A 21,162-nucleotide genomic window follows, 5' to 3' on the forward strand; every position below is an offset into this window, starting at 1 on the left:
AAACACAACATTTTTCGGATATTCCGCGTCTTTGATATGATTCACAGCAATTTATGGAGGATTTGTGATAAAGCGGTTTCAGAGGGGATGCCTAGGGAGAAAAAAAAAAAAAAAAAAAAAAAAAAAAAAACACGCCGAAAGTGAACAGATTTCATTACAGCTTTACTACTGAAGAATCATCTAAAAGAACCCATATAGGATATTGACTGGTCTATTTTCAATGAGTAATTTCCACTGTATAAATAAGTTCTGCTCGAAATTGATCTTACATAGTAAAATGTTAGCATATTTATGAAATAGCCTTCACATATCAAAAATATGCCTTCTTATTTCGGCATTTTTGAGACAAATAGTGAAGTTTATAACAGTCATTTTGACAAAACGAAGTGGTCTTTTGAAATTAAATCAGGTTGAAATTCGCTCAAAAGTAACATGTTTTGGTTTTTTGCCAGGGTCATTTGGACAATATTCCTTTACAAATAACATTTAAGAGACTTCTAATTTTATATTTAGCCATACTTTTGTTTATATTTTGAAACAAATATGTGTTTTTGTTTCAAGAAACAGTTATGCAAAAACAGAGATCAGGCTAATGCTCAAAAGAAAAAAATGTAGACACTTTTCAGGCGGCTTCATGTTACTGTTTAGAAAACATTTAGTGGCAACATGGTTCACCTCTTAGAATACTTCGAATCTTATAGAATCGGTTAAGATATATGCGAATTAAATCTGATAGGTTGAAATAAGTGCTTATAGTTTTTTTTCCTCTGCTAAAAGGTCAATCCAATTTAACGGTAAAGAATGTCTAAATAAGATAAGTTTAAGCAAAAGATACAAATTCTCATTTTAAAAGTAGATAAATAAGGGTTAATCTCAATTAACAGTTTTTTTTACGCGGGGAGTGAATCCTTAGTCAATCCTGATTTGCATTTGAAAAAAAGCGCTATTCCAAAAGACAAAATTCACAAATTGGACCATCCAGCAAAACAATACAAAATTACACCAAGTAATTTGAGAAAACGAAGAAACAAAAAGGAAGAAAAAAAGGAACACAAATTAATAGGTCATGCACGCTTTAAACCCAAGGTTACATGAAACTTAATAAAGTGGAAGTTCAAGCAAATCCCGTAGAAGAGAATTTTAAGAGCCATCTAGAAGTTGCGTCAATTCAAAAAAAAACCATTGGGATCGGGTGGAGGATGAATTGTGCAAAATATAGGGGAGGGGGGCGTTTTGTTACCTTTTCAATGAAAATACTAAAATGGACTATTTTTCGAAATCTAGCAAGGGAAGCCTTCGGGAAATCAATCAAAGGGAAGTAAAAAAAAACGTCGGAGGGAATGAACCCCCCTCCCCTCCCCATTGAATCCAATGCCAGCACTTCTAGATCCTATTCTAAAGGGGATAGACTGACACAAGGATAGACTAATGTACTTTATACACACATGAAGTCAGAGGTCTCGGCAGGTTATTCAAATATCACATAGTCTCGCTTCGCATTTCATATTCCCTTACATAATATTTGAAAATGACAATTCAATATTCAAAAAACAGGCCTTTACCTTACTCATCGGTTCAGCTCAAATTGATCAAACAGCCTACTAATTTTAGCTGAATGTTGGTCCCAAAAAAGCGAAAGGATCACCGTACACACGTACCCACAAACACCAAGATATAGAACATCTGTCAATAATATCTATTCGTATGGATCATTCTTATACTGCATATACTTTTTAAATTTGACGAATGATCTCTGTGTCTATACCGCTTATGCCCCAGGAATTCGACATTTTTTCCCTTTTAATTTACCTGAGCACTGTAGTACTATATAAGCCACTACTAGTGAACATTATTACAAGAGCAAGCCACGCTGAAGTGCCATAAATTTAATTCTTTTTTTGCCGTTTACTAGAATAGTCGTACTTGGTATTAAAAACGAAAAAGATAAGTTATATACCAAATTAACGGCGGAAGTTGTCCAACCATAGTTTAAGGTTTATGGTCACCAAAGGGACAAGATTATTCCCTTTGAAGTTATTTGTAATAGCGTGTATACACGGTTCTTCCCTTTCTCGTGGCATCACATAGTATTCTTCCAGAATGCGGACATTTTACGGTTCCTAATCAGTTGCCTTACAATCATGATTTAGCAGCCAAGTAAGCTAAGTTGAAGTAAATATGTTAGGTGATATTTCAAAGGTAAGCTTCATACCTTCCCCCCTCCAAAATGGATAAAACATAACTGGGTAAAATACTCAGTGGCATTTTTTATAAATTAAAAAAAAGTTAAACAGAAATTACCAAATCTAAACAGGAAAAAATTATTTCCTGACAAGGGAAACTTAGAGGCACATAATCTTGAAATGTACAGAATTTTGTAAAAAGATGATATAAGAAAAAAGTTAATAGGGCATGAGATTGTGTTTACTCTTCTTTCATTGCTTCTGAAAAATAAATATTAATGAAATCTACAATTATCTAAAAAAAAATAAGTTGTTTATGACTTACCCATTATTTATTATAACGCCATATACAACAAAAACCGCATTAAGGTTACAGTGAATGCAAGTGATACGGAGTTTACTTTATATAACTTTCAAATATTCAGCAAAACATTACCTTCCAATCCGTAAAAAAAAAATAAAAAAAAATAGTCTGAGCTATACCAATCGAAGCGTCAAATCAAACTTTCTTGAAGTGAAGCTAAATTAAATTAAATAAAACAAAAGCGGTAATGAAACAACTACAATACTTACTCAGTTTCATTCCAAGCAATTACAAGTCAAAAACAGTAGAAACTACATAATTAAAAAAATGAAGGTAATGACAAGCTGAAAGGTTAGTATTGAACCAGTATTAAAAGGTTGGAGAGAGGAGTAAAAGAACTTAGGGAAATAAAAGCACAACTCAGAGGAGGAAAAAAGAAACAATGATTTCTTTTGCTATAAAAAAAAGACAAAACAACGAGAGACTACGACGGGTTTCCACCTTCCTGATTGCTATAAACTGTGTATGCAATTTCATTTTATTGAAATCTTAAAGGTATAATGGGGTAAATGAATTTCATTCTCAATCAAACAAGCATGAAAGGTACCTGATTAGCTTCCGATTCCTAAGTAAGCAAGAACAAAAATTTATTTGTTAACCGTTTAGGTATAAAACCGTGAAGGAACCAAAGAAAAATAAAAGCGAACTATGAAATATTTTAAGTTGTTTCTTTTTCCTTAAAATTTCAACTCTTTTCCCTAGTCCTACTTAGTAAGTTTCATAAACCATGTTTATCACTGTCTTCGTATTAGGGTTGATTTAGTAAAGAGCGATTCGTATCCATGCATCGTTATTTCACTTTTTCAGCCTCACCGTAAACAAAGATAATCATAAAAAGCTAAGAGAGGGGTTTTCAATCCCGAAGTCTGAAATCCAGGCATCATCTCTTTTTAAGAGACGAACCAGGATTCATCCAACCACCCTTTCTACACTCTCCATGCCCTTAGAGTCCCCCATGGCCCCATATGGAACTGAATCTATTTTAAAAAGAATGGTCAAGAAGTTCAAAAGTATGCTTCTCGGGGAGCTTAACTTTTTCTTTGGCCTACAAATAATGAAAGATTTTACCGAAAGGCCATAAAAGGGCTGAATTCAGCTCCGCAGTCTTGAGAAATTTCTCAATGCCCTTGGAGTCCCCAATGGCCCCATATGGCACTGAGTTCATTTTAAAAAGAATGGCCAAGAAGTTCAAAAGTATGCTTCTCGGGAAGCATGACATTTTTTTTGGCCTACAAATAATGAAAGATTTTACCTAAAGGCCATAAAAGGGCTGAATTCAGCTCCGCATTCTTGAGAAATTTCTCCATGCCCTTGGAGTCCCCCATGGCGCCATATGGCACTGAGTTCATTTTAAAAAGAATGGCCAAGAAGTTCAAAAGTATGCTTCTCGGGAAGCATGACTTTTTTTTTGGCCTACAAATAATGAAAGATTTTACCTAAAGGCCATAAAAGGGCTGAATTCAGCTCCGCATTCTTGAGAAATTTCTCCATGCCCTTGGAGTCCCCTATGGCGCCATATGGCACTCAATGCATTTTAAAAAGAATGGTCAAGAAGTTCAGAAGTATGCTTCTCAGGAAGCATGACCTTTATTTGCCTACAAATAATGAAAGATTTTACCTAAAGGCCATAAAAGGGCTGAATACAGCTCCTCATTCTTGAGAAATTTCTCCATGGCCTTGGAGTCCCCCATGGTCCCATATGGCACTGAATGCATTTTAAAAAGAATGGTCAAGAAGTTCAAAAGTATGCTTCTCGGGAAGCATAACTTTTTTTTTGCCTAAGGGCATAAAAGGGCTGAATATAGCTCCGCATTCTTGAGAAATATTTCCTCTCCGGTTTTAAAGATTGAACATTTAGGTTTGCAAATAGGATGAAAATAGTTACCTACAACTGCAAATGAAGATGCTTTTGTTTTTTCCAAGACAGAACTTCAGTAGAAAGTAGTGTTTCTCATTCAAGTGACAGTTTATTTGTCATTCATTCCTAGCTCAGAATTATGGCAGGATAATGAGTGAAATTTTTTTCCTCTATCCTAATATGAAAATCGGGAAAGCCACAGAAAAAGAGACGTCTAAAGATTCAGAGGTATGAAATAAGAACAGAGGTACAAATTGCAAAGACAAATTCTAGCAACTTGTACAGCTGATCTAATAACAACTTACGCTCTAGCCACAAAAAAAAAGTTAAAAAAAATTATAAAATAATAGAGGAAACCAATTTACAAACGTTACACAAAACAGAGAAAAGAAACAACAACAAGAAGTAGAACTGCAGATAGAAAAAGAAATAAAATCAATCTGAATGAAAATGAGACAGACTTCTGGTTTTCTTTTTCCTTTCTGTTGTTTATATTTAATATTTACTTTTATCTCTGGATTATCTTTTTTCTCACACTTTGTGGGTTTTTCGCTTTCGTCCATTTTTTCGATAATTTTTAAAACATTTTCTCTTCTACCAAAGAATAGCTTGTAGGAGGAGGTGGGGGAATAACCCAAAATTCTATCGAAAAGAACTTCCAAAAATTTACTTTTAAACTTGGCTGAAACGAAAAATATTTCGATATTTCAACCTTTCACACCACCAAATAGTGTAACCTTGTTCAGGTTGCTTTGAAAACTATGGGATATTTCTTTCTATTTGATTTTTTTCATCATTTTATTTTCTTTGCGTCATATTTCCAGCCAAATCAATCTCTATATCTTGAGACTTAGTTGGACAATCAAGCCGTCAAGAAAATCAAAGGTTTCATAGCACCAGAAGATGTTACGAGCAATAGAAGCAAAAAAATGGGAGAAATTGAAGATCGATGTTCAAAGTCTGTCTTCAGCACCGAAAAACGGGCTACCATACTTTTCTTCATTATTTTTTGTTCTCTTTTTTATAGTTTCTCATACTGATATCGTAAGTTCCCGTTAGGAATCTTTTTCCATCTCAATATCCCTTCTGATGCTGAAGCTAGACCGCAAACGTCGCTTCAAAATTTCGTCCATTTCTTTTTTTGTGTGCCTTTCCCCGTGGCAATTTTAAAAATTAGATCTGTCTACTCTTTACATTAATGATATAAAAAGCATGTATAACTTACAGGAAAAAATACGAACTGCAAAATATGCTAATTAGAACTATACAAATAGAATAATAACAAAATACAAAATAATACTTTCTTACTGTTTTAGAATGTGCAATTAGATGAAGAACAGAGGGAGTTACTTTGATCCAAAAATCGAGAATCACGGTTTGGCATGTCAGATGATTATCAGAAGTGCCACAACGTCCCAGTTGCTCCAGATAAACAGTCCATAGCTAAAATAGAAGAACAATAGACTTAATTAAAATGACACCTAATTTATCCCTTGCTAACGATTACCTAACGTCCAAGATTACCTTAGACCTAAAATTCTCCCGTGCTTCCAGAGACACTTAGGACATCAAAAAGGGGTGTCAAGCCTTCTTCGTATCCTGACGCCATTGTTCCCATTCAGTATGAGGAAAGCAAAAAGAGTGTGGAGATCTGACTGGTTTATGCGGTGTAGGGTGTTCTTAGGACGACTTCTCTTCCTTAATGCTTCAGGTAGTCACTGGAAGGGTGCTTTGGGAGTTCTAAGGTCCCCCGTTTTTAATAAATGGCTTTAGTTCAATGAATATTGAACTAAAGACTATAAGAAACTAAAGAGGTTGTAAACTGGGGGTAATCTCTTAGGGATAAAAAGATGCCATTTAGCCCTTCATAGTAAAATCTATGGTTCTATATCAATTTTACCACAAAACCATTTTGCCGCCGCTTTGTGAGCCATTAATTTTTTCGTAATTACTAAAAGTGCGATTGTAATAACTGTATTGAAACAGCATAACTTTTGCAACCCAACCACTTTTCACATTTTTTTTGTATTAATCATTTGTTTATCATTGCAAAAGTGTCGTTGCAAAAAAGTATTACAAGGACAATCATTCACAGAAGATAGTAGCAAACACATAGGAAAGAATATATTTCGGTAGGAGGGCTAGAAAACTTAAAGAAGGCAACATCTTTAGAAGGCAGAAAGAAGGCAAAAAAAAAAAAAAAAAAATCAAAATGGGCAAGAACGATTTTGTTCCTGAAATTTATATTTGTTAATACCTGGGTTAAAAAGACCCACATGCAAAAAAAAACTGGAGAAAAAAGCTGATTGGCATTAAATGGCCAAAAAGAAACTTGCTTTCCTGATCGGTTGAAAACTCACATCATCATATCCCTAGGTCTAGATAAATCTAGTGCACAAAAATTTGAAAATAAAATGTTTTCTTGAAAATAGGGACCTAACACGGGCATCAAACTGTTTTTTTTTTATAATTTAAAACATATCAGCCAGTGCCTGTGCCAAGGGTGCTCCAATATATAAATAAATACTTAGAAATAATTTTGTTCATGAGAAAAATGGAACACGTAGACCCTAACCCAGAAACAGGATTGAAACTAAATTTGGCTATATCGATTCACTACTCCCGAAAGTGGGTCAAAAGTGATTTGGCACTTTTACCAAAGTATTTTTTCTTGGGAGGGGGACGGGTTGATTGGCTTGAAACTTACTTTACTGGGACTAGGATATATGAAAGAAGAATTTTTTTTTTCGATCCACTCTAAACGTAAAGGATATGTAGATTGAGCAAAAAAAGACCTCAATGAACAGCAAAAAAAGAAAAAAAAAATGAAAAACAATGACATGTATTAATGCATGACACAAGAAAATCCGGAAATCTGTGTTTTCCTAATCAGTATAAACTTTCAGGAAATGTAAAGAGGGACAAGGGAACCCCAGTCCAGGTTAAGAAATATTGAAAAAATGATTGCATCGATTGGCAATACTAGAAACAAACTCAAAAGTTTGTCATCTCTGACCAGCTCACATTACATTTATAGTTCATGCAGACTGGGGAAAGTGGACCTTAACAAAAAAAAAATCAGTTGTATCGATTATTGATGTGATAATTGCCTTAAAATTTGTTTTTTTTTCGATCGGCTTGAACCTTGCATGCCATATAGACAGGGCCATAAGGATCTCGATGGACACAAATTCGGTCAATCCATTTATGACACCTAAGATAGGCCCAAAACCTTGTTCTCTCTGATTGGCTAAAATTTTACGGGGCAAAATTCACACATGCCCATAAGTGTCTAAAATTTCAATCAGATCCTTCATCACTGGATGTGATTCTTGAATGCAAACTCTTCCGTGATTGCAATTATGTGGTACTATTATACAGGAACGTTCAAAAGAGGTGGCTTCCCGGCATTTTAAAATTGCTTTGAACAGTAACTAAGTTTTTAAAAATTGTTCTCTTTCAATATATTTGCATAGTTGTCAGCACTTTATGCACTGACATAGAAAACGAAGAAACTTTTCGAAATAACGATTAAAAATAATACTTTTTTCGAGGACAAGAAAGTGACACTCCGCAACGACACTTTCTGCATTGGCCAGGAAATGAATTACTAAAAATGACAATGGTCAGCCTAAGCCCATTGAATTCTATGAACATGATTGGTGGGTTCCTTTGTGAGTAAAATTCAATTTTGATGAAAATTTCCTATACAGCCTTCCGCTTGTGCGCAATTCTTGTCAACACATTCATTAGCCATTGTAATAGTTTATGTCTAAGATTTAGGAGCGGACAGAGGGGAAGAAGCTTTCTGAGTATCATAATTTTTATGGGCCAACCCTATTCTTAATTAAATTAAAAAAAACAAATTTTTTTTAAACAAAGTAAGGAGCGACATTAAAACTTAAAACGAACAGAAATTATTCCGTATATGAAAGGGGCTGTCCGCTCCGCAACACCTCGCTCTTTACGCTAAAGTTTTTTATTATTTAAAAAAATAAAGTTGTGAGACAGAGTCAAACTTTAGCGTAAAGAGAGAGGCGTTGAGGAGGGGACAGCCCCTTTCATATACGGAATAATTTCTGTTCGTTTTAAGTTTTAATGTTGCTCCTTACTTTCAGTTAAAAAAAAAACTTGTTTTTTTATTTAATTTCTGATCGTTTTTTAAATAATGCTGGGAAATTCGGTGCCCCCTTCATAGAAAAGTCCTTTACACCAAGAAAACATCCTCCATGGAAAGATCCTCCCCCGTAAATCCCTACTCCGACCCCCCATACTAGGAAAAAGTCCCTCCTGAAAACGTCTGTATACTTCCCAATAACCAATACTCTACGTGAACAATGGGCAAAGTTTATGACTTGCAGCCCTTCCTCCGGGAACTTTGGGAGATTAAGTCATCCTCAAAGACATATTTGTTCGATTTTCGACTATGCTGAACAAAATGGCTATCTCAAAACTTTGATTGGGAGACTTCTGGAAAAAAATGAGCGTGGGTGGGGGCCAAGTTGCCCTCCAATTTTTTTTGTCACTTAAAAAAGGGTACTAGAACTTTTAACTTCCATTCGAATGAGCCCTCTCACGATATTCTAGGACTACTGGATCGATACGATCACCCCTGAAAAAAAAAAAAAAAAAAAAAACACGCATCCGCGAACTTTCTTCTGGCAAAAAATATAAAATTTCACATTTTTGCAGATAGGAGCTTGAAAATTCTATAGTAGGGTTCTCTGATACACTGAATCTGATGGTGTGAGTATCATTAAAGTGCAATGATTTTTACGGGTTGTTTCCCCCTTTTTTCGAAAATAAGGCAAATTTTCTCAGGCTCGTCGCTTTTGATGGGTAAAACTAAACTTGATGAAACTTATATATTTGAAATCAGCATAAAAACCTGATTCTTTTGATGTATCTATAGGTATCAAAATTTTGTTTTTTAGAGTTTCGGTAACTATATAGCCGGGTCACGTTTGTTACGCGTAAATACGCGTTATTACGAACTGTTTGAAATTCAGAATTTTACGATTTTTTTTGTTTTTTTATATATTTTATGTTTTTTCTACTTCTTTAGGTTTATGCTTACATCAAAGTATATTCCAGTATAATTGTTTCGTGCAATGTTGTGTGGTACCATTTGTGTGCCAATCATTGGAAAATTTGGCAATCATTACTTAGGCTTTGTATGATAATTATATATGCGGGTGTTTTTTTCAATCCACAATGAGTTCAATCAGCTCTAGTTGCCAAATCTACTGCTAAAAACTAGCAATTATGGATGATTAAGTATGAAGACAATGACCTTTTTTAAATCACAGACAAAATGGCACTTTGTCTGACAACAGAAAAACACAATGACACTTTTTGGCAGGTAAAACAATGATACTTTGTTAAATTACCGAAAGAACGTTGAAACTTTTTGCGATGACACTTTTAGCAACGGCCAAAAATTCAATTATAGGAAAAACAATTATAGGAAAATGACAAATCGAAAAACACACGGAATTGTGTTTTTCTATAAAAGCAAATTTTGCCGTTTTATTGTCACTACTGTTTGATATTGATGGAAATTTGTACTATCGCCTTCTTCCTTGGGTGTGATTCTTGTAAGTACTACCGTCAGTGGTTGTAATGGTGATAAGTGATAAGGTAAAAAAAAAACGAAAACAATTTTTGAGATGATAGAAAAAGCAATGGCACTTTGTCTGGTGGTAGCAAAAACGATGCTACTTTTTAACAGCACAGAAAAAAAACCTTATTCCGTCAGATGATGAAGAAAAATATCACTTTTTGTAGTGACAGAAAAAACAATGATATTTTATCAGATGAAAGACAAAACAGTGACACTCTTTGCAATGATACTTCTTGCGCTGGAAAATGATCACACACAAAAAAACGATGAAAAGATTCAGGTTAGGATATGAACTGCTATAAAACCATAAAATTCCATGGAAATAACTTTTTGCGAGGAAAATTTGATTTTGATAACAATTTTATTTACATCCTTCTTCCTTGGCTGTGATTTTTATGGACACAATCTTAAGTGGATGTATTAGTGTGTGATTAAGACTCAAGACCATACACAAGGAAGAGACGGCCTGGCCGAACCTTTCTTAAATATTAGAATTTTGAAAGATCAACCATCTTCCAGTACTACCCATGCAAAAATGAGTATTTTTTTTTTGTTCTTCAACTTGAGGGACAGTAAACCTCCGGTTAAGGATGATAATGGCAATTTAAGGCACCTTTTAAGGGTCTCTAATTATTTTTAGAGATGCTCAAAAATCTCTTCTTATTATTAAAAATCCCTTTACAGTTAAGTCTATTTTTTCATACTTTTTAGCTGAGCCTATCGAATCCATTTCTTTCTATTTTCAAGAAAGTGTTATATGAAAAATATTTACCACTACAGTTTTCTATACAAGGTTTTTACTATTTTGTCGCTGTCAAAATCTATTTGAAACTCTTCACAAGAACAATGGTAGAAAATGACAAAAACTCATAGAAAAATATTTTCATAAAATATTATTTTCATTGAAAACAATAAATGATCATGGAAAATAATCGATATTTTTAAGATTCTTATGAGGATTCTTTTTTTCAGGATTTTTTTTGTCCCACAGAGAAGCTATAAAAAAGTCAAATATGCCTGGCTTTTTAATTGGTCAGTAATTATTTTATAGAAATGTATCTAATTTTAAATGAACTTAATTTAGAGCTGATTTATGCTATTTTGATGACAATTAAAAAGTAGCGACTAAAAATAAATACCATACCTGACAGAGAAGAAAAGCATGAAATAGGGAAGACATATGCAATACAGACGCTTTTGACTGCTCTGCAAACCCAGCCATGATGGCTTGAACATGTTCAGCCAGCTGGCAACTGGAGTCTAATTGTATTGGCATCCAACTAATTGATAGGGTTTCTTTCGATGGCTGCATTGTACCTAAATGTCTTAGAGCACCATTTAGAAGCCATGATATAAGTCTAATATGAGACAAGCACTCCAAGTACTCTCTTGGCCTAAAAAAAATTAATTTTTTTTTATAGGGAGTACAAACGATAATAAAACATCTTCTATAGTGAGCTAGAATTGGTAATACAGCTTTTAGCTCAGTTTCCAAAGGGAAAGTAATAAACATAATAACTGAAATATGTTAAAATACATCGAAATATCAAGAGAAACAGTCTTGAGGGAAATGTAGCGTCTTTAAATAGCAGGATAACGCCGATTTAAATGATTTCCACATTGAGCCACAGTTCATCAAGAGGGAGGTGAATAAATCCTCGGGATGGAGAGTTTAGTCCGCTCTAATAACGCCCAAGTAGAAAAACAATACTAATCATAAGCAGTATGTCGACAAACCTACGAACTACCGGTGAATTTTGACTACAATATTAAAAATAATACCCAAGTATGACAATTAAAACTGTACGTTTTATTTAAAAATAAGTGCAGATTGATTTAGTGTTTTACACATTGACATTTTACTTTACATAGCTTTAAATTTTGAATCTTCTATTACCGCAGATACACGCTTATATCAAACAATAAAAATTGTGAGCACTTCAAGCCACAAAAGACAGTCAAAAATTGTCTTAATAAAAGCAACGGTGGAAGCTGTTCCTCCCTGGGGACATGTGCACTCCCATTTAGTTATCATTGTACTAGATATTACTAACGTTTACATAAGTCTCAATTATAGTCAATTTTTAGCAACTTAATCAATTTAAGTAAAATTTGAGTCTAGAAAAGACTGGGTGCTAAACAAAATCTAATTGACCAATATAAACCAATTCCAAATAGAAAGCGTAACAACTGATATTTTACAAGAGACACGCAAAGAAATGACCTACTTGCAAGTTTACACATTTGATAATTTACCATAATACTCATTTGTTGATTTAATATTAGCCTAAAAAACAATATGTGACGAAAAAAGCGATAAAAGGTGAAAAATTATCACATCTACTACTAATACTAAAAGTCATGGTATCATCAGGCCACTGAGGCCAACACAGCTGCGCAAGCTCCTTCTCGGCCCCAATATAATCAAACCTTCACCATTTACTTCCTCCTACGAAGTTCTGCTGTCCTTCAAATCTTTCCTAGATTCAAATCCTTCCTAGCGACTTCTTCTCACCCCGTTCGAGGACTTCCTCCTTGTCACTTGGCCCAGATAATTGGCCGAAAAACCCGAGATTTTTAGAAGTCTATGAATTTTCATGCGTAAAAACGTGAAACGTGATCTGTGGCAACTTTTACCACAGCAACTGACAATTAGAACTCTTAGAATTAGAACAATTAGAATTCTTAAAATCGGTGTCAATCAGGAACTCCTTTTCGCTATCTAAATTCACCAAGAGCAAAGATTTTCAACAGAGATGTTTATTCTCCAAAGCTCAGGTAAGGTCTAGCTCGTACAATCAAATCAACATGTTCATTCAAGGTAAATCTAGCTACTTTCTCGGGGCCAAAACAGGTAAAAACAAGAATATCTAGCCTGAACGCTAGTGAACTAAGAGTCGAGAAAACATATTAAAAGGAAAATAAAATATAATTGAAAAACCATCATACCATCTCAGCCTTTCTTAACTATAGCCATAGAAACTGGGATGAAACTGTTAGATTTAGAAACAATCTCCCTCTACACACGGATTTAGAAACAGCGGAGTTAACATAATACAAATACTAAACACAAAGCTAAAAAGGCACTAATTTTTACAAGATACTGTTTTTATTATCATATACGTTATTCTGATACACATAAAATTTATTTTGCCTATCGTCATTTTACTTTAAATTATAAGCCACAAAAAAAAACACTTTGCTGAACGATTCTACGATAATAAAGTAAGGTCTGTCCCTAAGCTTGAACTTCAGCCAAAATGAGATTGCTTACCCTTGTTGGAACGGAGCTGGAGGAGCATGAAGCCAAGGCAGGAGTCGGCCAAGCATTCTGGGTTCAGCCCTCGGTCCACTTGAAGCTAAGACAGCCTCCATGCAAATCCATTGTGAGAGACCAGCCTTGACAGAACCCCCAAGAGCTTCGTCAAAAAGGACACTGTTGAGTTTCCACGTTGCCTTTGAATATAGATAAAACGATTGAAAAATATGAGAATCATCCAAAATTATGCAGATAAACCATAAGCAAGATATATCAATATGCCACTCTATATTCAAGGATTTTGATTAAAAACAGCAAAAATTATGAATGTTCCTTTTTCTTTACTGGTATTGGGCAATGCCTGCGTTAGAAATGCGCACAGTTTAAATGGCGAAAACCGCGTCACAAGTAGCTCCCAATTATTTACCGCTAATGCAGTGTAATTATATCTTTTATATGTCATAAACCTAGGGATTCCTCATTCCAAAAAAAATTGTCTTCACTTTATTTAGTCAATAAAAAGCGGTAAGTTTTTTTTCTTTAAAAAGTTAAGTTTAAATTTAAGTAAAATTCTTCCGTTAGATAAGATCTAACTTACATTAAATTTTGTAGGGTATATTATTGACGCTGTACTCGTGCACTTAATTTCTTATTTTAAGACCGATCTAGCTTGTGCCAAACAGTATGGACAAGTAAGAGGGGAAACTCTAATCATGCTAATTTAGTTTTATTATTGCACTGAAAAAAAAATGCAAAAAACACCAAACGCTAGATGGAATTCGTGTTTTTTTCCAACACTAGCGCCAGTTTTAACTCTTATAAGTTGTCTGCATTCTTTTGCTAGTGCGAGAATGATGTGGTCCAAATGAATTATTATATAACATAAATAAAGGCGTACGTGTACGTTTAATATCTATAATTTACCTGGAAGCATTTTAAATATAGCAAATTGAAATCAATCGAAGGCAAATTCTTTTCTCTTTCCAATAAATTGCTTTTCTGAATTTTAGTTTCCTTATTCAAGTATCAGTATTGCCACTTTCAAAATATGTCTCCTTGTTCGTCGCACAAATCTGTCATGTGTAAATTCAATTTTGATTATCAGAGAGACAAAACATAAATTGTGACATTCTCTACAAATTCTGAACAGGACCTGTTAATATTAATAGCTTTTATAATGATCGGGAAATAAGTTGGTATGTACTGCTATGAAATGTACATACAATATCGGTATATAAAATCGTACATTGGTATTTGATCTATATCTAACATTTACTCTTTCTGAATAAAACAAACAAAATGACTATAAAGTCACTAAAACAAATAAGTCACTAAATATAAAAGTCACTAAATATAGAAGTCACTAAATATAAAGTCACTAAAACATTACATAATGTACAACAAGTATATTAAATACATAAAACAGACCTTTCTTTTAAATAAATTATCTCAAGAAAGATTCAAAGTAACTTTCACAACTCTTCATGGCTTTATAGCTATTAAGGGGTGTAAGGAGAGTATACAGCACATAGGGAGGAAAAAATAAAGACCAAAAAATCTTCAGAAATTTACTTAGAAATTGGTATTTCTGTAGTTTTGACCCCCCCCCCCAAGGACAAATCCTCACTGATTGCCTCTTCTCCAAATTGTGATCTTAGCCACGTACTGTACATACTTCTTTTTAGAAATACAACCTAAATGTATTTGAGTAATGTATTTTATACATGTGTATTTGGTGAAAATGTGTTTTTCACAATCTAGGGGGGGGGAGCAATTTTTTTCATTGTTTTTCCTTACTTTTTATATGAAAATACTAAAAAAACAATTTTCCAATGAAGATACCAAAAAAAGTATTCTTCAAATCTATCAGAGGGGGGGGGGGGCAAACAATCAAGGGGACATATGCACCCTAGTAGACTTAACGGGGGATTTAAAGCAGCAGCGCCGCTCTAACGAGAGCTAATTCTGGCAATTTGGTTTATTTTGGCAATTTTGGTAATTTTGTAATTTTGGCTCATCTTCATTTCTTATCGTTATTTATTTACCTGCAAAAACTTTGTTTTTAGTTCAATTGGGCAAAGGTCAATATTGAATGTATCAGTAGAATATTTACTTGAAGAGAACTCTGAAAATTAATGTGGTAAAAAATATAATTAGCTCTAACCATGATTAGGCCTCATATTTTATTTATTAAATATATAATAGTTCAAAATATAGGTGTCGTGAACAAAAAAAGAAGGAATAACAATACCTACTACAAAAAAACGTTCTAAGACCTAAAAGTTTAACTAACATTTCATTTTTTTCAAAAATTCTTTCAAAAACTTTCAAATTTAAAAAGTAACAAAAATATATTTTTCTTCCTGCATTCCAAATATAGTTTTCAATGCAGTTGGGAACGAATTCTCATTGTTGTTAACGATCCTTACGCTGTCAACGAGTCAACTGATAACATTTTTAACATAGTCTTAACGAGGTAAGTTAACACTGTAACTTAAATACAGACATTTATTGAAAAATCAAACTTTAAAATAAGTGTTTCATCTTGCTTACCTTAATTTTGGCCAGTGAATGCACATCACTGATAAAGTCCAGTACTTCAGTCATATAAGGCCTCAGGCACTCTGCAATGCATAGACTGCCAGGGTCCGTGTCGAGGAATGCATCCTTTATTTCTAGGCAACTGTCTATAAAGAATTGTCCACCATGGTCAAAGACGGTTCCAGCAGTTAAGTATAGTAGTGAGGTATCGTTATACGGGGACTTAAAACGTAAAGCAGAAATCGCGTCACTTACTAAGCTTCGAGCAATTGAAATGCGTTCTCGTTCCTAAACAAAAACTGCTTTATAGATAAACCACTCAAAGACATTGTAAAACTATTGTTTATTTTTTTTTAATGAAGAAAATACAGCCATATGATCGTAATTTTTTTTTCTCATTCTTGTACAGACCACGAGAAGTATTTTTTTTTTTTTTTTTCATCCGGAAGCAAAAAATCTATAAAAATACTAAATATCATAAAAATAAAATATTTACTCCTAAAACTATAAACAAATCAATCTATTTTGAAACATTTGTAATTTTTAAAAGACGCTTCATTGCTTTAAAATACAACGGACTAAAACAGTAAACAAATTTGCCATAGACTTGTGCTTCAGACAAAAGAGGGCAAGATAAGATATTAATTTCAAAAAATTAGCTATTACAAGCCCCGGAGGACCGAATTTGAATTTTGGAGTCAATAAATAAAAACAAGAGAAACAAAAAAGCAGCGAAAACTAAAAGACTGGCAAAGAATGCCAAAACAAAAATTGTCTGAATGATAATCCGTTCATTAGTCATTATCTAAAGTGAGATTGCTCATAACATGTTAAAAAAAAGAAGTAAAACTGAATAAAACACAAACAAATAAATATAAAAAAAAATTAAAAGAGAAATTGAAAAAGGGCGAGTTGAACTCCATATGAACAGATCTTCCAATGGAGCTATGGAAGAAAACCAACATTTTATTTGGAATTCCCTTCCACTGGACCTCCAATGTTATATTTTCCTCAGTTTGTTTAAAAGGAATTTTAAGAGATAATATTTATTAATTAAATCCGATTTTTCTTTTGTATATTGTTACTGGTGGTAGAAGGTGAATATTGATAGATAATTTTACTGTGGTTTATTATGTTCGATTGGTTTCTAGATCTAGGGTATAATTAGCATACCCTATATAGATAATTTTACTGTGGTTTATAACGTTCGAATGGTTTCTAGATCTAGGGTATAACGAGCAAAGAATTAGGGTATACAGTTAAAACGTTTTATTTTAAACCAAATTCAACTGACCGTACCACTAAAAATCCTGCCAGTAGACAGGTTGCGTTAATCCCTAGGGACAGAATTCTTGCCCAGTCTAAATTTGAACCCTCTTTCATTTGTTTTGGTTTGTTTATATGTTTCCTCTGTCTTGTTGTAATTCACTTCAAAAGTGTTGTGTTTTTTATATTGTTTTTTTTTCTGCGGAGAGCACTGAGGATGGCTTGGCCCATAAAAAGGGGAGATGCCATCCCCTCAACACCTAGGGTATAAGGATTAAACAACTTTTTTTCTTTTTTGTCCGCATAACCTTTTTTCAATGATTCAGTCTTGGAATCTTCTTCCCTTACGATTATTCTCTGTTTCTTTTTAGTTTTTTATTTACGATACTAGAATCGTCCCTGCAACCATAATCACAATGTAAAATATAGTCATTAAGTAATATTATAAAATGATTACACATTTATAATCGCACAATATCGCTTAGATTATTGTCCCTTCTCTTTACCGTGTTTACCCCGCTTAACGGACTATGAAACGTGTGGGATCGGTTAGATCCATTTAATTTAAGACTTAAAAAATATTAATTTACAAGACTATATTGAAAAAAAAAATACTTCCCCCCTTTTAAATTTTGGTGAATTGACGTCACTGCCTGAAACCCTCTAATATCAGCAGTCTTGATTGTTCCGACATTTTCCATATATCATTTTCCATCGTCTACTCTTGTGTTTTTTGAATTGCTGTCCCTTATTCCCTAAATTCTCACAAGCATGTCTGAGGATTTAAAAACTCACCCAGAAATCTAGACAACTACACTTAAACTATTTAGAGCAAATAATTACTAGACTTTTATTTAGTTTTCCCTCTGCCGGAAGTGACTAGCACCCCCTCCGGTACGAAATTCTGGCTACGCCTTTTACAAAACTCAACATAAGAATAAATTAGAATGATGCATAGAAGTCCTTGCAAGTAACTCCTCGATTAGTTTACATTGAACGGATAAAAAAACACGAAAACTGTTATGGGTTTAGTATATTTGTGTCAGCAATCCCAATATTTAATCCCAATTCAACCTGAACTTCGAAAAAAAGAGTCAACTCACTCTAGAATACGTTTTCGAAGAGTTCCTCAAAAGCTCAGTGAGATACTTCAATGAAAAGTTCCAATGCTGTACTATATATGCCACTATTTTACTTACAGGTTCCAAAATTTCCTGAAAAAAAAAAGTTGTAAAAGATCTGTAGCCTTGGTAACGAATATACATTATGCACGGAAGAACAGAAAATTAGTCACTTTTAAAACTAATGGAAAGAAGTACACAACTGGTAATAAATTTCACGCAATGTACAAGTGTTTCTAAGATTAAAAACGGGATATCTCTCAGAAGGAAAACGAATAATTGTAGGGAAGGAAAGGAAGTTATTTCCTTCCTTCGGGTTGTAAGACTATTCTGAATATTTCTTCAGGTGGTATCTGTTTAATGATCTTTCTAAGATTTTGTTGGTTTTCACCTTTCGACACAGCTTGAAAAACTGACTTTAAAGATCTTCTTAACTAAATTTCAACTGAATTGTCAGATACAAGGTGTGCAAATGTGCATGCAGGGGACAAACCCTTGAGGGAACAAGCCTTTTCTGCGCAATGATAATGTCATTGAAAATTTGAGAAATGAAGAAAACCAGAAAGTCATTTCATAAGCATTGCATGTAATATAACTGCAATAAAGAATAAATAACATAGCTCCTTCTCATAAACCTAAAAAAATTAAGGTAATATACCAATTTCTGAGGAACGTAGTCGTTTTTCTAAATGTTTAAACATATATTTAGACTACCAGACACTATCGACTGTCAAATTATGCTTATTTAGAGTATAAAAAATAGTTCTCATTACGGTGTAAGACAACTAACTGGTATATTTTTGTTGGAAAATACGTACAAAACTGGTGTGCCAGACGTCGGGTATTCTTGGCTTGAAGAGCAGCTTCAAATATAGCCAAAGGCACACAAAACCAACAAAATAAAACAATTCATACTAGACTTCCAGTGCTAAGGCCTCGTGGAGTGTTGCAGCAACTATACCCCTTGGGTCACAGTTGCGGAGCAACACACAAAACAATGCCTGACGGGTAATAAACGTGTATGCCCCCATATCACGTTTGTAGATGGGTTATGATTATTGTAGGTTATTATTTGTAAGGTCAACGTGTAATTAGATAACTGTTCTATGTCTAAGAATTCTATGTAATCTGAAACAAGTTCTACTTCTAAGAAATAATCGTCAAACTCTGTATCCGCACTGTTTTTGTTTTTACCTGTGTTAACACTGGGCACTAGTCACTGCGGTTAATGAATGTCCGGGAAAAGATTCATTGTGTTAACTTTTATACCTTAGGGTATAATTAATTTTTGGATATAAAAGAGTTTGTGTCTTCTTGTTTCCTTTCTATGGGTTAAACTTTAAAATATAATAAACTTAAAAATTGAAAACTTCAGAAAAAATTAAAATTTCTGTTTCGAAATCTGTATTTCCGGAATTATTTTCCAAAAATGTATGAGAGATACGTAAATTTTGCTTAGGTTGTAAAAGAAATTTTGCTTAGGTTGTAATATGAAGATCTGCCAGTATTCAAAGTTATTAGATTTCAAAAAATTACGCTTCGAATCTAAGGCATTTTACTTTGACGAAATTTAAGCAATTCAATGAACAAATACTTCAAAATATAAAATGTCACAGAAAAAATTTTGTTCGAGAAAACCATTGTAAGCTCCAGTTCTTAGAAGTTCAAGATTTGTCTTTCCGCGGTGGGAAAAAAAAGTTCTACCTTGTATAGAAAAAAGTGACCTCTAGGATATCAAGGAAACGGATAAGCGATAATAACTTCATAAATTATGCTTAGTGTGCAGTTCATTTTTGTATATAGAAGAGTTCATGCCTTCTTACTTACGTTTCACGGCATAAACTTCTTAAATATAATAAACATTGAAATCGAAATTTTACAAGAAAAAACAAAAAATGGAACTTCAGTTCCATCAAACCAGGATTTAAGTAAAATCAAGATTTACGGTATTATTTCTAAAAAAAAATATGAGTGATAAGGAAATTTTGCTCAGGTTTTTGAAGAGATATTATGAAGTCCTATAAGCATTCAATTACATTTGACTTCTAAAAGTTTAGCTTTGACGCTAGGACACTTGACTCACACAAAGAATCGGATATTCGCAAAATCCAAACTTCCAACAGAAAGTTACAAAAGGTATTTTATTTTAGAAAAACCAATGCCAGATCCAGTTTTTAGATCTGTCTCTTCGCATTAGAAAAAAAATCTACCTTGTCTAGAAAAAAAGTTACCTCTAGGATATCAAAAAATCTGATGCGTCATATCAACTATGGAAACTATTTCAAAGTGAACGAAGCAATTTCGAATATAACAAGGTATACAATACGGAATACAAGGGTAATAGAAGGACCTGACAGAATAAACAAAGATATTGCACATGAAAGGACCAGCATAAACATTAAACAGCAGCAAAAAATCCTATACTCTCCATTAAAGATTTTGGGACCCATCAGTCGCACACCTTTCTTCCCGACTCCGACTTCGCTAAGATATGAGTGAATGCCAACAACACCAAGTAGCAACTGAAGGAACTACTTTGACGCTTTATTAACTTACCAAAGGGCGCGCTGTGATGTGTCCCATCTCTGAACCAAATTTTCGCAGCATTTAGTATTTATGCTGTGATAAAAGGCCTTTTAAACCCGTCTGGGTATCTGGTTACATTATGAGCGATCTCTTTAGTCACTAAGAACCTCCCCCTAAAGTGATCTGCAGCTCCAATGTGCATCAAGTTAAGGATAAATTATGGTTTTTCGAGAAACAAAACAGTCCTGGAAAGAGTGAAACAGAATCTTTTCTACGCGATAACTTATGGACAGCCACTTTTTTAACCATAGCTATCTCTAACACACGGGTTTAGAAGAGACCACATGGGCTTTCAATGAAAGGAAATATGCTAGACCTGACTGAACAATACGTAAAGATGAACGGAAAAGAAACACAAAAG

The 21,162-nt window shown here is 33.7% G+C and overlaps 1 protein-coding gene across 5 annotated transcripts in view; it reads right to left on the reverse strand.

The window, feature by feature from the left end:
• The window catches only part of unc79 (UNC-79 domain-containing protein), a 230,690-nt gene that overhangs the window by 10,482 nt on the left and 199,046 nt on the right, over positions 1 to 21,162 (reverse strand). For 4 of the 5 annotated variants that reach the window (XM_089090820.1, XM_089090822.1, XM_089090824.1 and 1 more), the window contains 6 exons: positions 18,198 to 18,308; positions 15,841 to 16,116; positions 13,303 to 13,484; positions 11,173 to 11,422; positions 5,714 to 5,848; positions 3,095 to 3,112 (listed from right to left, as the gene is read on the reverse strand). In XM_089090820.1, coding sequence (XP_088946946.1) covers positions 3,095 to 3,112; positions 5,714 to 5,848; positions 11,173 to 11,422; positions 13,303 to 13,484; positions 15,841 to 16,116; positions 18,198 to 18,308 — 972 coding nt within the window. The remainder of the gene's footprint in view (positions 1 to 3,094; positions 3,113 to 5,713; positions 5,849 to 11,172; positions 11,423 to 13,302; positions 13,485 to 15,840; positions 16,117 to 18,197; positions 18,309 to 21,162) is intronic. The other variant, XM_089090821.1, reaches the window with a different exon arrangement.

The sequence above is a fragment of the Artemia sp. Qi Xiang Cuo genome, chromosome 6 (genome assembly GCF_049724085.1).
Source record: "Artemia sp. Qi Xiang Cuo chromosome 6, ASM4972408v1, whole genome shotgun sequence".
In the NCBI taxonomy this organism is placed as follows: domain Eukaryota; kingdom Metazoa; phylum Arthropoda; class Branchiopoda; order Anostraca; family Artemiidae; genus Artemia; species Artemia sp. Qi Xiang Cuo.